Below are 18,727 nucleotides of genomic sequence, written 5' to 3'. Positions count from 1 at the left end.
TACAACACGCTTAATATTTATTGTTCAATGATTTACATAAGCATCCCATCGATTTGTTTAATTAGCGAAATATTATAGCCTACACTTTTCATTACGTTGTGCAGCGGTTCCCAAACTATGGGTCGCGACCCATTGGTGGGTCGCAAGAGGAATCTTAGTGGGTCGTGAAAAGATGTAGAAAGCTTTGATTAATTATACTGGTTATTAGGATCGATGGCAAAGAAAATTTAAAAGCAAATTTCGAAATAAACTGCAACTTCTCAATTTTTTACGTGTGAAACTACCTGAAATTGAAATAAATGTCAAGTCTATTACGGAAAATAGCAAGAAACAAGCTCTGACTAGCTGACTAGCTTCACTGAAAATTAAATTTGAGAAAATAAATTTGTTTCCTCCATCAATGTTTTATTAATTTATTAAAGTTAAATGGGTCGCCATAAGCTGTGGTAAAAAATAGTGGGTCTCAACTCAAAAAGTTTGGGAACCACTGCGTGTTCTTTCGCTGACAATAAATGTTCCATAACAGTTTGTTATTATGATAAGACAAGTGACTTGTCCCATACTTGTACCACTTGTTCTTTGGTCCCACTTGTGTGTGGAGTGGGGCAAATAATACAATTGAATTGAGCGGGCAAGTGTAAGACACGTTGGACACGTAGCCTAATACAAGAGTTGGACATGTGATACAAGTGTGGGGATGGGACACGTGGGGAAAGTGATACATATGTGGTACAAGTGGGGCAGGTAGAACAAGTGGGGCACGTAGGGTAACTTGGGCACGACATGAAAGTAGATGTAATAAATTGCTATGAAGTCAGCATTCTGCAGCGATTGGCTCTCCTTTTCAAGTGCGCTTGAAGATATATTTATCCGTTCGTAATAAAATGGATATATATTCAACAATAGTCAATTTAAAATGTCTGACTATACCCCACAACAGCTGATCAATTATATCATGAGAAATTACCTAATGTTCTGGTAATTTGTAGTAAACTCGGGACAAACTAATAACATATTCAGTCATAATATAATATATACATTTCAAATCAGATAATGTTCTCATACCGGCGCCCGATTATTAGAAGATCTTATCATTATTATTATAAATATAATCGTGAGAAGAATTATATAAACACGAGAAAGGGGATTAAATGGCTTTATCGTGGGTGTTAAAAGGTTAAAAGCAATGTATAATAAACTGTAAACTGAGAGAATTATCCCAAAACTATTTACAGATATTACAACATGGTGGGTAATTATGTTTTCGTTCCAGTACGCAGTAAGAATTTTCCATCAGATAACAAAAATCGAAATCCATTGTCAGCTTTTTATTAGAAGTTGAGGTCAAATATGGTGCGTTTAGTAAAATACATAAATTTTACAAATTTCTGAAAAATTTGAACGGTCCTAGATTTTACCTAGTTATTTTTAAGGTGCAATTTCTTATATATTCTACAAAAAATTGAAGTACAGTAAGCCACATCTTTTTCACATTAAATCTTTATATTTAAAAAAACAACTATACTGCTACTAAAAATATAAAACTACGTGTCAATTTTCAAGATCAGTCTACGAAAATGGTCAGAATATTACACAATAAAGTAACTTCATATACATTTATATATTGTCAAATTTTAAGGGAAAAAAGTGTTATGAGCAGTGAAACAATTGTATTGTTTAATATCTGTAATCCCAATTGGAGCAATCAGAGTTTTTTTTTTTTTTTGAGCACTCCAATATACATTTGACGGGTTTGTGCATCTTTGGTATAAACACTATTATTGGAAAAGAAATCTGAAATAGGATCGACCAAATCTCCAAATTGAATCATCTTTTTAACGTGAGTTTCAACTCACAAACACTTGGTGAATAGATAAATTAGTATAGGTGGTGCGTTAATATGATAGCTCAAACTATAGTACTAGTTCATTAAAATTGGCCATTGTACCCTAAAACATATTTGAAAAAAGGTTGTATAAATATTGAGCATCATTATTAGAGCTTCATTCATTGATATTGTGTCGCCATATTTTCTTGGATCGGTTTTGGTTAATTGATGTCCGATAAAAACATAGCGTTCGTGCGAGTGAATGAATACTTTGATTTGTAATGAATGATCGCATTCGATCTGTCCTTTGTTTCACGACTGGCATTATCCAAGAGAAAATTATGAATTTATATTGAGACGTGATAGTTTAATCAACGCATGAGCTTTGTTAGGCAGAAAAGGTAGATTATTTATGCCACGTGACAATTTTGTCTGACATTATTGTTGTCACGCAGAGAATTTTATTGTCTTGTGTGCCAACTTTAAATCCCTATTACTAATATAATATTACAAGATTTCCGTAAACATTTTCTTTATAAGTATGAGCTGCATTTTGTGAATGAACATGTTGTTCCTTGTTCTCTAATCGTATTTGCTACAGAACCTTCTATTATACCAACAGTTAAAGTCTTTTCTCCCATTTGACGTTTACTGACTCAAATAAAAAAGAAGAGACGTATCATAAAACTACTCGTACTACTTTTGCACATACGCTGATTATCCATACCCCTAATCGAAGGAGCTTCAAATTTTTTTGGCATTCACAAGTTATCGTTTTTTTTTCAGATGCAGAATCGGAGTAGGCATTGCTGCATTCTTGATTGCTTGTCTCGGTATCCTCACGTTGCTGGCAAATTTAATGGTGATCGCAGTTTACGGGTACAAAAAAAACATGAACAATAGCCAGACTGTATACAGAGTAACGTTAGCTATTGGAGACACTTTCGTCGGGGCTGTAGTGTTTCCGACATATATTTACTCACTTTACTTACTGTTTTTGGCGAGGTCATATATGGGGGATTACGTGAAACCAATGAAAAATGAGAGCGTCAACGGAATACCTCTACAACCCCAACATCACCCAATTGGACAGTATGGTAATACGTATTCTCGGTCGTACCTAGACGCGGTTGGATTTTTCACTTCCTTGTCTATTGTGATATCAGTATATACTCTAATGCTGGCAAGTTTTGATCGCATGGCTGCCGTGAGTCGTCCCATGTCATATAATCGTAGAAAGGCCCGGAATATTGCGAAGCGTGCATGTGCTATTCTTTGCCTGGCCGCGTTAGTTTTCGCTGTATTGCCGATTTTTGCATCCACGATGAGGTATGCACTCGTGGCTTCGATTTTTGTATCTTACTCAGGAAAGGCTGTAATTTTTTTGTACGCTATCACTATGATCATACCATTGGTACTGGTGTGGATCACGACTGTCATATTGCTGGTTCATTCTAGAAGACACACTCGAGTAAGACGTAAGATCTGTTCTGCCATCACTGACAAACAAATTACAAATACAGAAAGAAGGATGGTGAAAACATTGAGCATCATGGTTGGCGCGTTTACTGCTTCCTTGCTACCATCGATTATTGTTTTGTTGATTTCTATGTTTGTGAATAGCATTTACTACCGTCTTCCAGAATATTTGAACAAGACATCAGCTACAATCTACATAACGTCTGAATTTGTGAGTGTTGTTATACTGAGTACCAACAGCCTATGGAATTTTTTCATTTATAACTCTAGAGATAAAGACTTTCGTAAATCAGCTAAACAGTTACTAAACGAATGTCGCCCTAATTTGGGATTCAGGAGAATTTTGCAGACACTGAGGCGCAGGTATGCGAAAAAGAGACTATCTGCCGCTTCCATATTAACTGGAGTGGTATCTATCAAGACAAAGAGTAGCACATGCAGCGAACTTGAAGATCAGGCTAGTAAAAAAACGGCTACAAATCCAACCGAACCCTTGCCCGAAGTAAAAAACTCCCACGCTAAAATTGATAACAATAACAAGGAATCTAACTTCGATCCTAACGAGGATTCAACATGGCGTTCGTTTGCAGTGGATGAGGGGAATGGCTTCTATTGCTCGGTGATGGAGAAAATTGCAGAAAATATTGAAGAACATGGTAGAATTGGTAAAGCAAAGATATGAGACAACTATGTCTCATCTCCAAACGGGGTAATATCAATAAATTCTTATGAAGAATTTGTAAATAAAATGAATGAACTTCATCTGGCTGCAGCTCTGCAAGGCGGCTTTGTGTGATCTGCAACAACAGATTTCCAATTAAATATCAAACAATTGCAAAACAGTTGAATTCGCCAATATTGAGTCAATATGTGAAAAAGCTCAAATTCAACAAAATATAATGAAATCAAAGCAATTGGTCAACTTCGAATAAAAATGCTTTGTATCAATATTGTCACTGTATATTTTATATATGTACTGTTTATAAACAAAGGAAGTTTACGATAATTACAAATGTTGGCAACACTTTTAATTCTTTTTATTGGAAGAAAAATTAGATAAACCCGGAAAGCGAAGATCGGTTATGACATCTCAGACTCGGTTATACCGCATATTGGAATAGTGCGCTACTTCAATCTGCACAAACTAGTCTAGCTTTTTTGCCCAGTTATCTAAGTAGTATTATGTGCATATCTGATGGTGACACAGAATCGTGTCACCCCGTATCAAGTAGATTAGCAAATCTATTTTTATATTGTTTATAGTTGCCTTCGTAATGCTTACGGCATTTTATCTGATTTTCTGTGACGACGTCGCATTGTGGCACATTCAACATCCAAGTATATTCATGATAAATTGATTCAAAATCATCTATTTTTATACTATTTGATATCCAAATATTATGTCAGCAGTTCTAGATAAAAATTAGATGTAACACGGTCAATAAAGTTCGAATACTTTTGTCTAAAAAAATAGGATAGTTCGATATCAATAGAAAATATCATTAAAAATATATACAATATAAATCATTTTGATTACTACGTTGGCTTATATTAGTCCTACACAGCATTGTTAAGATATTTATCAAGAAAGCAATGCTCGAAACGGTACGGGTATGCCATCTGTCGCAATAGTCTACCGGCACCGTATCGCAGCTGAGAAGCAGATTTCAACTTACGCGAAAGCCAAGCAGTACCGCCACGAGCAGCGCAATTCTTAATTTTGATGACGCCATCGCACACATAAAACGAATCCCATAGAAGGCACAGAAAATTTTGAAATAAATAAGAATAATAGCCTTCCAGCAAAAAGATCCAATTTTCAATGAGAAAAGAGATTTTTTCACAAGACGAACAAAACGATCCATAGGGCCATGTCGTGTCCAATAAGCCACATTAAGTATATAACCACAGAGTGAAAATTATTGTCGTAAATTTTATTAATATGAAGTGTCTCGTGCAATTTAAAAATAGAAATGTATATTTTCAAGTCAATAAAGGATATGTTGTATGAATGAGTGTGCTTTGATGGAGTGCTGTAATTTGAGGTGTTAAATCAGCATTTATGGCCACCTAGGTCTGGAGGACGCTATGGGCTTATTTGGAAACGCTGGATACCTACACGTTGCATACAGTGGAGTAGCCAGGAATTTTCAAAAAGGGGGGGGGGGTCTAAAATTTATAAAAGCCAAGTTAGATCGTGTAACAACTATCATTTTATATTTGATATTGCACAATAAAGTCATATTTCTGTATTATAAATAGCAATATTTCGAAGCTTGAAAGGATTTTGAGACCCGCGAGACTATTTAAACCCACGTTTTCCGGCCTCTGACATATGCAACATATATCGTTGAAGGTGTAATATCTTTATCAATCTTGGCACTTGAGAGTGGATCATAGTGTTTTGTGGTTAAAATAACGATCATGCTAAAAACTATGAGATGACATCAACCAAAGCAGTACAACTGTCAAAGGAAATACACTAAATTCAAAGACTAAAAGAATAACAATTTAATGACACATCAAAGCAAATTGTGACGTAATATAAACTGTAGTGTCATCTTTCGAGAGAATAATTAAATATCAGGTATCCCGAAAAACTAACATTTACTTTTCTCTATTGTCTGGCATTGTCTATAAACAAGAATATTTCCATGTCTCGCTTTTGTTTTATTGTGTACGTTGTTTTAACCTCCTCCCTTTAGGTTACAATCTATTTTTCCCATTGTGGTCCGTGAACAAATCATACTATCAAAGTATTCTTTATCCAAGGGACATGTTTGAAAAACCAAAGTCTCTGTGATATTACTCTTTTCATGTACTGAACCAAACAATATCAAAACATTGATTGTTTCTATGACCAATTTTTGATGACACCTGTACCATCTCTTTGTAAAATAGTCGGACGTTTCAAATGCTTACAAACCCCGACTAGTCCATACACCAATACAAATATTTTTAACCAAGATATTATTTTTTCTAGTCTAGCATGACTCGTACATAACATACCAAATGAACAAAACAAGTCGATGGAGAATATACTTATCGATCCCTCACCAGTTTTTGATAATCTGGATATAGATATAGAATATCTGAATATATAAAGAATAGCTGTGGTCGATTTTTATTCAATTTTATATTCCTTGTCGGCGAGTAGTATTTGAAGTATAAAATTGTCACAATATATCAACAAACGAGCGGCGTGCAACATTTTTGTCATTGTGTTCGGGGCGTTGCACCACACACAAATAATTGTAGTTTTGTCACGATAGGTCCCTTGTTTTATTTTTTCTTTCTTTCCTTTGGGACAATCGAGAAATGTGATAGTTCTGCCAGGTGCTTTGTGGATATTGGGGTTCGAAAGGGAGAGACTGATTTTATTTCTAATATGTTTCATAGTTTAAAATTTAGCGAACAGTTGACTTCTAATCATATTTGAAGAATACAAGATACGAAATCATGATAGATGAAATATATTATAGGTATTAGTTTCGTAAAGCTACTGAAAATGGAAAAGAAAGTATATATAGGTAGAGAGAGGTGGAAACACACCTGCGACACTCTGGTGGGGTTATGAAAACAATCATTGGAATTTCCATATGGAATGTGAAAAAATGACTTATTATTATCATGCGTTGGTGTCGAAACATCAGTTGGAAAGAACAATAAGAGTGATCAGTGGCCGCTATAGTTTAATGCTATCGAACTGAATATTTTTCTACTTAGCATACTTTGAATTTACGTCTCTTCGTCGTTATTTGCGCTCTGAATTCCATTCACATCAGATCCCTTTTAAAATATGTGAATTGTCTTAGATATAATATTTTCGTTCAGTAAGTTCACCCGTAAATTATACCATAACAAATTTGATATACTGTCCTATATGGAAATTTTATTACATGAGAAATATTATTAACAAGTGACGAATGCTTTGATATTTTTAAATCTAATATACAATCATATTCAAAAATAGCTGGTGGCGGCGTTTAAGTACATTTAACAACATCTATATTTTATTTTGCAAGCTACCAGATGTTTTTTACCTTTTACAGTATTTTAAAGTGTATAGATGTAGCGTTTGCTTGTTTGAAACGATATAACGCGACAGATATCGCGTATTGATGTTCATGACAATCGGCTTCCTGAAGTCGAGACAATGACGATTTCTGGAATGAAACGTGAAAAGATACTTTCCTGTGTTCTCAACAGCAAAAGTTCGTTGGGGCCGATCTTTCTTATTCGACAAATTGTAACGAAAATGAATTCCATCAAACTGGACTATAGTGGGGCCAAAATGACTACGCATAGGGGGAAATCGCATTTAAGCCTCACTTCTTTGATATTTTGCTTTGTTATTCTTTCCAAAGCTGACTTGTCAACAGCATGCCCATCCATGTGTACTTGCGCATCGACGTCGGTGGATTGTACTCACCAAAGTTTGTCTTCAATTCCGGCTGGAATTCCAACAGATACTGTGACGTTAGATATGCGTAACAATCAAATCACAACGCTCTCAGCAGATGCCTTCGCGGGATTGACAAGTCTTGAGTAAGTAAATATACTAGAGTTGTTCTCAGACGGTAGAGCGCGCCCACAAGGGGGGCGTAGACAATTTTTTGAAGGTTCGTGAAGCTCATTAAAAATGAAAATATTTGTTAGATTCGATCTTGTCCGTCTTATTTTGGATATTTACATTTTAAAACTTTTTATTTATTTCATTATTTACGTTCTATCCACGTATTTTCAACTTGTTTTTCGAAAAAAAACATACTATCGCCTTACTATCTGTTATTTGTAGCTTATTGTTATAGCTAGTTATTTTTGTGCGATGCGAGACTTGACAAATCTTAAAAGGAGGCGCGGCTTAAAAAGTTTGAGAACCACTTTACTAGATGCTATTCATATAAATCATGATGCAACATCTTTTCTGGAACTAGTAATCGTTTTCAAATTTGTTTGTCAGCTACCTCAAATTAATTTGTGAAATATTAAGCTCCAATTTCGGGTGTGCGATTACGGAATATCTAGTACCCGGTTATATGTCTCGACTAAAATAATAAACAGACCTCGATCCTCCTTAATATATTTCGTCTGGTAGCGAATGCAAACACCGATAATTGTTGAAAATTTCTTCACAATGCAAAATTATAGGTCAGCGTAACTTTATTTGTGTTGACTGTATTCAAGTTGTAAAATTGGTCCAACTTGTGGATGGCTTCATGTTTATTGATGTGTTCTAATTACATGTTTCAATTATTTAAACTAGTTCACCAAATTGTGAACAGTTGAGCGTAGCTTAAAAACACTAGTTCAAAACGTGAGCTTTTTACGACTGGTCAACAGTCTGCATTCCAAAACAATTGAATCTATTGGATAACGATTATATGCTTTGGATAGGTGCAAATTTGAGAGTTTTTCACTTAAACTACCGTGGAATTCTATGTTTACGATTTTAGAAAGTTATATCTCGACTCAATCCAGTTGGTAACTATTGAAAGTGGAGCATTTAACGGACTCACTGCTCTAAAAGAATTGACAATGACGGCAAATAGTATCACCGCACTACCCGATAGTATATTCAGTTCGTTGGGATCGACACTCATAAAGGTGGGTAACATAGTATAAAATAATGAAAAGTGGGATAACATTAAGGTTTGAGTAAAATTAAAGCTAACTTCTACTGTCTAATAGTGAAAACTATTCAATTTTTAGATCGATCTGAAAAGTAACCAACTCAATACACTATCTGCTTCAACTTTTTCTGGGTTAACAAACCTGGAAACTTTGGATTTATCAAGCAATCAACTGACGACATTGCCTGCAAATGTATTCTCGGATTTGTCAACACTCACAAGTCTAGGTGGGGAATGATATGCCTCAGACTATTTTCATTTTTTGAGAGAAAGATCTCAAGTTTAGCTGTCTCCGCGTATTGTATATGAAAAAAAAAACATTTGCAAAAATAGGCCCTTATATATAAGTGTATACTGTGATAATGAGGCAATTTGTTTTCAATGTTAGATCTTTCAAGTAACAAACTAGCCAGCATACCAACTGATTCACTCAACGGACTGACAAGTCTACCTCTTCTCAAACTTGATTCAAATCTTATCACCAGTATGGATGCAGGTGTATTGGCGCCTCTAACTTCTCTGACCAAGGTGCGTAATTTTTAAGTTATTGCGCATATTCGCGAGAAAGCGACCACTTATTTTGGTATTTCAGAAGCGTCAATAAAATTTGCTGGTGTTGTATACGTGCAATTCGTAACAAACCAACACTAAACAGCTTAAAATAACAATCAATAATAGCTTCACGTTATAGGTATCAACTTAAATTAACATCTGAACCAAAATTTTCTCTCATACCAGGTTTCATTAGTTGGTAATTCTCTCACAACTGTACCAACTGGAGTATTCGTCGACCACAGCACGTTACAAGAAATTGATCTTCAGGATAATCAGATTACAGTCTTGAGTAGTACAATGTTTTCAAATCTTGCTGATATAAGGGTAAGTTGCATTTGGGTCACGCCATTGGCTTTATCTTACGTTGTGCACAATAAGACATGGAATTCGTTGGACATTAAATTAATTTGCACCGCCAGTAAGGCCTAAGAAGTTGGGCAATTATTTCTGAAATTAACATTTTTTTTACAAGTCAGAACAATATCATATTAAAAAGTTGGTTTGTTTCAAAATCGTAAAATTAGTACTCTCACAATTTGGGAGAAACTGAGATCCATTGTTTAACAAAAGTCTCTTGTAAGAAATAAAAATCAACTGTAATAAGTTCTAGGCTGGGAATGGTTAACCGGTTAACCGATTTCAGATGGTTAACGGTTACGATTTATTTCAACCGTTAACTGACATCTCAGGTACAAATCATCTTCATACCGTACAATTTCTTCAAATATGATTACGTCATCGCAAATTTATCTCTTGTGGCATTTAATTCAAAAGAATATTACTAACTGTGTGGGTAAGGACTCAATAAATGTGAAAAATAATGGAAGTACCAAGATTGCTGATTATGGAAATTTGACAATGATGAATTCAGAATCAGTTATCGGTCGATTTCGAAATATATTGTTCACGATTTCATTGCAAAATCGGGATATACCGGGATAAGAACACGCGAAATTGCTTTATAAGCATTGTGACGTAACAAGCTGAATTTATAAATTATTACGTCAAACGTCACGCGGCTGTTAACCGGTTAACCAGTTAATTTTGCTCGGTTAACGGTTAAAGTGTTTTCCCTGAAATTCCCAGCCCTAGATAACATTTCTGTCAAGTTGTGTTCATCGAAACCTTTTTATTTAAACTGCTTATTTTTTGCTTGAACATGTGTTTATTATTATAAACAGGTTATAAAGTTACGTTCAAACCAAATTTCAAGTGTTGGAGTGGCAGCAACACATGCGTTTTTCAATATCAAAGCAACACTACGACAAATCGATCTTTCTAACAACCAACTCACACAGATATTTTTGTATCAATTTCTGAGTTTAACAAACTTAGAAATAATTGATTTGAGTCAGAACCAAATTACTTCAGTGGATCAAGGGTTCTTCACTCTTCAAGTAAGTTTTAGAAACGATAAAACTTTCAATTCAGTTAGATGTTTCGAATTACTAATCTTGAAGGGTACAGGCTATCTAGTCTAGTGAAGGTGACATGTTATTCTTGATGTGGTTTGGGTCAATATAACATTAGTTTTACTCATGAAGTGATAGTGAAAAACCGACTTAAGAGATAAAAATTCACACTCTCGGGTTCAACTATAGGAAACTAATTGTCTACAAATCTAGATCCCATACCTGACCGGACTTGATGAATTCATAACAGCTGATAAGACGACATCATGTTGTTTACCGGCACCCAACCACCTTCGGCGGCTTAGTTGTACGATATCAATAACATATATATATATATATATATATATATCAATACAATCAAGGCCAATTTTCATGATACCAATAGCGATACTTTCCCTGTAGCGTGAAATGAAACATACTTTTTTGCTAAGTTTATAATCTTGGATTCACACTGGCACGAATACATTTCTGTACACTTCTTGTCATTTGTTTCAGTCACTCTCAACAATCAAGCTTCAATACAATCAAATATCATCTATAACTGCTCAAGCATTTGGACTTCAATCTCTTGTTACGGTTGATCTATCATATAATCAACTTACCACTATACCTAGTGATGCCTTTCAATCAGATCTGACAGCATCACTGGTTGAAAGTAAGTATTTTTCACTAAAAACAGATATTCTACCCCACTGATTCCGGGGGGCTCCCGAAGTATGCGAACCAAGATGGCGGACTTTGGAATGTAATATGTGTACTAGGTTAGGGTTAGGCCATAATTTTAGGTAAAAATACTACGGGAGGCTCTTGGCTAGTCTTCGAACTGATAATAGGACTAAAATAAGGAAAATTGGGAAAAAATTATCGCCTAACCCTAACCTGTTACCCATGTTACGTTCCGATGTCCGCCATCTTGGTTCGCATACTTCGGGAGCACCGATTCCGGTATCTATATTATTCTGATTACAGTTGTCCTCTACTCTACCAATGATACATTACATATTGCAGGTGAAAAGAGGTGCAAGTAGTCAGCCAATAATAGTAGAATCTACTCCAGAGGAAATTATGCCGGTCAGAATCGTCGCACTGACTCCGTACAATCGTGTACATGACTCTAAGATGTTATACCAATTAGCAATAGACAAATTTAACAATAACAAATTTGAAGTCCAGTTCTGTCACGCGCGTTTTATTATGTCCCAATGCAAATGTATATGATGACTGGTTTGTGAAGTGATTTATCATCCCAATTTCGGTATTGGAGAAATGAAATATTTGTCATTATATAAGTTAATTTTATCTGCAGCCGTTTATCTCAACGACAACCAACTCACTACAGTTGAAGCTGATGCGTTTACGCATTGTCCAAATATTCGCACCATTGTATTGAAACGAAACTTGATCAGCAGTATCGTTGCCTCTTCTTTCTCTGGTTTAGAACAACTAAGGGTAAGTTTTACCAAATGATTTGAAAAATTAGGAAGCAGATTTGAAATATTGTCACCATGTGCATATTTCGATGAAGCATTCCTAGACACTTCGCCAATTTTTCATTGTTATGTTTTCGAAGTGCCACAAATGATGATTTTTAGTGTTGACTTTCCATCAATTGAAATGATATTGAATAGCCGCGCCGTATTTTTTTTATTCTACTGTTACTTTCCAGTGAGTTCAACTTCGTTTTGCAATTTAGACTTTGGGGAACTAATTATGGTATGTAATAAAACATGGAACCGTAATGTAAAAGCACTGCGAACTCTTATGGCGAATTCCACTTTTCAATCAATTGCTCTCGGTCTCTCACGTAAGGATCACTGCTTGGCATTTTGGTGTCATCTGAAACTGAATTAATACTGGTATAAATAAGAATATTCTGAAAATTATGAGAATATACTATTTATGAATATATATATAAATATATATAAAATAATAATATTGGTTTCCATATGGATATGTAATATATCGATTCTGCAACATTCATAATCTGAACACTCTATTTTAGACTGTTGATCTATCCAGCAATCAACTAACGTCTATCCCAGGCGACTCTTTCAAGGATTTACCTCGACTCACAAGTATCGACTTCACAATAAACAGGCTTGAATCAGTGCTTTCGGGTGCATTTACCAATCTTGCAGCCGTTGTCGAATTGGATTTGAGTTCAAACGTTATTCATACAATTGAGTCCGGAGCATTTACTTCAGTACCCGTTCTGGCAACCTTAACTCTCAATGTCAATAAACTGACTGCTGTTCCGAAAACTGGTATCGAATCCTTAACATCATTAGTGACGCTGGATCTAAGCTCGAATCTTATTGAGGGTTTGTCGGAAGCAAACGCGTTTGGTGATCTGACAAGTTTGGAAACTCTCTATTTGCATGTAAGTATTGAACTTATTAATATTGCAGGCACAAATCAACTCGAAAAACTGTTAATAATTTGTCATCATTCAAAATACTATGTGATTGCCAATGTGTAAGATTCTGCTGTTTTGCACTTTCATTGAACCGTCACTTATTTCCAATGCACTTAGATCTACATTCTGGGCTACATGTTCATAGTTGAACAATTGAGCAAAATAGGCAAACAGATGTTAAGCAATATCGTTGTATACAATACCTAAAATAATATATATACCGATATTTTTTTCTCCTCCCCACTTTGCCATAACAAGGAGCATGATAATAAACAAATATTGGCTGGTATGCAAGTACCTACACAATTCGTCTCATCATACTTTTACATGTATTGTTTCCTAATAATTTGGTGTTCATTCTACTTTTGGTTTACAGAACAACAGCTTGTCAAGTTTAGCCTCCGACTGCCTCGCCGGTTTAAGTGCAATAAAGAACATCACTATGTACGACAATTCAATTTCAGCATTATCAGCTTCATTATCCTCCTCAACCTCACTCTCTAGCTTGATCTCCCTCAATTTTCAATCAAATTCAATCTCTAGTATCAGTGCCGACGCTTTTACCGGATTCTCAGCACTACAAACGTTGATTTTACGTGGCAATTCGTTAACAACGATTCCAGCTACCACACTGGATGTTTGCCAGGCAACACTAAGGTAATTAATTATGTAGTATTCGAATTGTTTTTGTTGTCTGTGTGCTTTTTTGATGTAACAGGGTGTCCAAGGAAATTAAAAACCACACGCACGCACTTAGTATAAAAGTAAAATAATATCTCATAGGCACACTGTTATTTCTGCAAAATCGTTGTTGTTAGAGAGACAAATAATATTGCATTTTTTTTCACGAATTGATCAAACTTTTTTCATATCGATAGTTATTCTGAGTCCTGCTTTAATCTTCGTGTGAGTTCTGTCGTAAAGTAGATTGTTGAGTTAAATACATGAGCGTACTGCGAATGTCATCAACTCATATGTTACTATATATCGTCATATTTATTGTATACAAAAATTCATAAAAGAATAATTATATTGAAATTTGATATTGCTGAAGGGCCCGTGGGAAAATGAAACGCGGGTCGTTCCTTGTATCAGATTTAAATAATAGTAGGAATTACTTTTATACAAATTAGTTATATGAAAAAGAATAATCTTCATTGAGCCTGTTAGGGATAAAATATAGTTTCAATATTACGAAGTTGAATCTACGGTTGATCAACAGATAATTGCAACGAACATTCGGATTTCATTCATTGGTTTATTTAAAAATGCATCCATATGATAAATTTCCAATTGATTCCCTATTAAAAACTGTGAGCGCAAAGAATTTTAATTTAGTATATTATTTTCAATTATAGTGACCTCCAACTAGATGGAAATAGCTGGACATGTGACTGTGATTTGCAATGGTTAATTGATGATTTTTCGAATGCTATCAATGGTGGATCATGTTCCTCTCCTGCGGAATTGACGGGTAGGTATTGGATTCAGTAACTATATTGATATCCTTCAAATTTAGGGAAATGACAATGATAAACTATATAAGGTAACTGGTTTGATGTTAATTGTATTTTCCAATTAACATTATAAATAATTTTATAGGCAAAGCATTATCTGGAGCAGGCGCGATTACGAGTAGTGAGATATGTGCTCCGACTACCACTACGATGACTACAACAAGTAAGATTTTCATATGGCTTGAAAATAGCCGAGTAGATTACGATTAATAAATATATAATATATTACGTGTTATAGCAAAGCTGTTTGTATTTTGGTTGTATGGTGCAGTAACAACTAACAGTATCCAAAAGCTATATGACAGAAAAATGATTTACAACTAGTTACCTTACAACATTTGCCGCTAGTTGAATCTGCCTACAATCTCGCATCTCTGAATGTATTTTAGTTCAGTCTTATCAGATTTATAAATCTAATGTGTTTGTTATATATGCACTCGCAAATATAAAAAAAGACGCTGCTGGCTGAAAAGCAAGAAATCTAAAAATAAAGTATAACTCATCTTTTAAATATGCGCTACATCGCCAACAGTACACAATGAATAGACCTTTACGTTTTACGTATCCTAAAGTAACAGAGCCGAGTCATTTAATCTTAGTATATACTTTCCTTTTTTGATTAGTCCCAGAATTTATGATATAATATGAACACTGCCTAATTTTTTGAAACGTTTTACTTTTAGCGACTACTACAGTGATTGCACCGGTAGTGATCCACACACCATCTCAAGAAATTAATGTTAAAATCGGGGAAACAGCAACACTGCCATGCGTTTCATCTGGCATCCCTGCGCCTACAGTAGTTTGGACAACTCCTTCGGGAGGAGTTATATTTTCAACAGGAAAATATAACGTTGACTCCTCGACGGGTAAGTGAAAATTTATTTTAAAATGAACAAAAGAGAAATGGTCACATACATGGGCCCTGGAAACTGAATACGGAGAATGAATGACTAATACTAGTCTTAAATCATGGTTCACCATGATTCAGTCAGCATTTTACATTTGTATACATCGGTACGATTGACGGACTAGCCCTAGCATATACTCTACTGTTTCAGGAACTCTCACAATAACGGGCATCACGGACAATCTTGCTGGATATTATGTATGTACAGCGTCAAACTCGCTCGGTGATCAAGCTTCCATTAATATTCGAGTATGGGTTTGGTTTCCTCCTTATATAACCAACTTCGTAGAAGCAGCAATCGTTTCAGATTCTGATGAATGTCACGCATTACCGTGCGATGTCAATGCTTATCCTGCAGCTACTTTTACCTGGATCGTTCCAAATACATCAACGATAACTGGAATTGAGTAAGTGGTTTCTTTCCTAGTACATAATTACACATCAACCGTTGCCAGTAACTCGACTCTCAAATAACGAGTTTTATTTTCAATGTGTGGTTGAAGCGTTCTTATTTGTGGTATATATTTATTCAAAATGGTTATTTCCATAATTACGGAATCAAATGGTAGTTCTATTGTACTTTTTGTAGCACTGGAAGTATCATTATGACTTCAACGGGAAAACTATATTTCTCTACACCAGCTGAATCAAGTACTGGATATTATAATTGTACTGCCAGTAATTCCGAAGGAAGCGTATCAAGAGAAGCATTTGCGTATATTTACAATGCTACGCAAGTAGTAAGTAACTTCAACTGTAACTATTAATATGCGACTTGGTATTAGTTTGAGTTACAACTCACGATATATTATGCTGACGGACTTGTAGTATAATAATGTAAGGATGCTGTAGTGGGGGCTGATTTAATCATTAAGCGGAAGCAGCACGTGCTTAGGGCACTCGGAAAAGGAAGAGTCTCAGCGTTTAATCAAATGATTGGTCTAATTTGTCAAGCAATTCAGACCTAAATATTGGCGGCTAATCGGCCGAGTTCAGTAAACGGTAATAAAATCCTATGCCTTATATATGGGAAAAATAATGCTTTGCCATAAAATTGAATATATATATATTTGGCAATTTTGATTTTTAATTCGATCTTTAAAAAAAATTGTCGGCATGCGGAATATTTTTTCAATAATTTCCACAGAAAAAGTTGAACGACTGTCGCTTTTAATAGCATTACTGTTAAAAAGCGTCAGTCAATAAATGTTTTAAGTAGCATTTCATCGTAACGTCAATAAAGTAACGGCGAAATGCCATTTAAAGGTTGAACGACTGGCTCTTTTTAACAGTATTACTGATAAAAAGTGTCAGTCGTTAAATGTTTGAATCGCATTTCACCGTGACCCCCATTCCACTAAATTCCTGCAAATATATACAAATCGTGTTTTCCCACAACACTTCCATTCAATACATATCTGTCAATGCATTAAATGCTCGGATAGATCTCCATGGAATAAAAAAGATAAACTTACCATTGCATAAAAGAAATCTTACTTTTTAGAATGTAGATCCAGTTACTGTACTCGCCGCCGAAGGCTCATCCGTAGAGTTAGATGGATCTGTAGTTTTTTCTACCTCCGGTTTCGTGTGGTCACTTCCGTCTGGCAATCTTGTGATGGCTTCAATTTTACTGAGGGGTTCATCAAGTTCGACAGGGAGCACAGACAGCGGCACAAGTGACAATGGTAACACAGTAACTGACGGAAATACCGGGACAGTTGGAGATAACGGAACTGATGGGAATACTGGAACAGACGGAAACACAGGAACGGATGGAAACACCGGAACTGATGGGAGCACAGATAGTGGGAATGGCGGAACCTTGTCAGTTGCTTATCGCATAACAAATAATGAACTTGTGTATTCAAGCGAATCTCTTTCGCAAGCCTACAGCGTAAACACTACCACAGGTTCTTTGATAGTACAATCCGTGACGTCATCATCCTCAGGAAGCGCCATTGGTGTTACAACTGGAACATATCGGCTTCTGACACCTCGCGGAACGCTGACATTCAACTTGGCTATTGACACTAACTCAACCGACGGTGTTACTGTCTCTTCCAACTCAACTGCAAATACAACAGTTGGTGCGGAAGCCATATCCGGAAGCGGTATTTCTACAACAGCCATATATTACATATGTCTCAGTGCTATTTTGTTTTGTATTGTATGCACTTTCCTCGCTTGTGTATATATTTTCCGCAAAGAAAAAAAGAATAAATATAAAGAACCTGTCGCGACGCCAAAGGCCATAAAAACCTATTAATCTTTTTGAAATTTCCTCTTGACAAGCCTATGACAAACAGGGCTTTGAAGTATAATCACACTGAATGATTCCAACAATCTCCCAAAAGCTCCGTAACTCATGCTACCTCGCCGAAAATAGAATGTACCTGTACAGCACCCCGAAATAAATACAAATTACAGTGCATTGCTGTTTAGTAATTTTCAGTATCCCTTTTTATTAGAAGTATAAGCATAATTTTACTTACTAGATGATCAATAGTGATTTCGTAGATTTTTTCTTCCTTTATTTATTGCTTCTATCCCAAATATATTTGCACTACTGCGTACGAGTGGTGATAGCTTAGTTGAAAGAAATTTCTCCAGGTAAGAACTTTGTCGGCGTGATCATGTAAGTCTCCCCGACCCCTGTAAAATTACTCCTGTACTAAAATTTTCGATGTTTATTTTGAGAGTTGGCGCTTACAAACTGATAGAAGATTCAAACACTTTTTGCAACCTTGCATTCACCAGTACAAGGAGTCTTGTCCCTCTTCACGTATTGCGGCCTTGTGCACTTCTAAGCTAGCGATAGATGAATAAATGCCACTATAGGCGACGGAGGGGTCCGGCCACAATGTCGAAATAAGGATTTTCATACCCTTGCATAACAGAATGCAACTCTTGTTGTAAATTTCAAAAACCGTGTAAAACATTTGATCCTTCACACTACCAATGAACACAAGATAAC

General features: G+C 35.5%; 2 protein-coding genes across 2 annotated transcripts; both read left to right on the top strand.

The window, feature by feature from the left end:
- Nucleotides 1–2,622: 2,622 nt before the first annotated feature.
- Nucleotides 2,623–4,330, top strand: LOC120331459 (uncharacterized). Its single transcript, XM_039398543.2, has one exon. It carries the CDS (start codon nucleotides 2,688–2,690, stop codon nucleotides 3,987–3,989), a length of 1,302 nt encoding a protein of 433 aa, XP_039254477.2. The 5' UTR covers nucleotides 2,623–2,687; the 3' UTR covers nucleotides 3,990–4,330.
- Nucleotides 4,331–7,363: 3,033 nt separating this feature from the next.
- LOC120331984 (uncharacterized) lies at nucleotides 7,364–18,322 on the top strand. The gene is made up of 16 exons (XM_039399186.2): nucleotides 7,364–7,855; nucleotides 8,764–8,914; nucleotides 9,020–9,167; nucleotides 9,329–9,468; nucleotides 9,679–9,819; nucleotides 10,677–10,892; nucleotides 11,403–11,562; nucleotides 12,214–12,356; nucleotides 12,910–13,287; nucleotides 13,700–13,980; nucleotides 14,682–14,797; nucleotides 14,926–15,003; nucleotides 15,524–15,709; nucleotides 15,902–16,157; nucleotides 16,340–16,490; nucleotides 17,255–18,322. Exons 1-16 carry the CDS (start codon nucleotides 7,464–7,466, stop codon nucleotides 18,017–18,019), a joined length of 3,702 nt encoding a protein of 1,233 aa, XP_039255120.2. The 5' UTR covers nucleotides 7,364–7,463; the 3' UTR covers nucleotides 18,020–18,322.
- The last annotated feature ends 405 nt before the right edge of the window (nucleotides 18,323–18,727 follow it).

This window comes from Styela clava, chromosome 6, assembly GCF_964204865.1.
Source record: "Styela clava chromosome 6, kaStyClav1.hap1.2, whole genome shotgun sequence".
NCBI classification, from domain to species: Eukaryota; Metazoa; Chordata; class Ascidiacea; order Stolidobranchia; family Styelidae; genus Styela; species Styela clava.
Note: the sequence above shows the minus strand (reverse complement) of the source record. Positions and strands in the feature narration are given on the sequence as shown.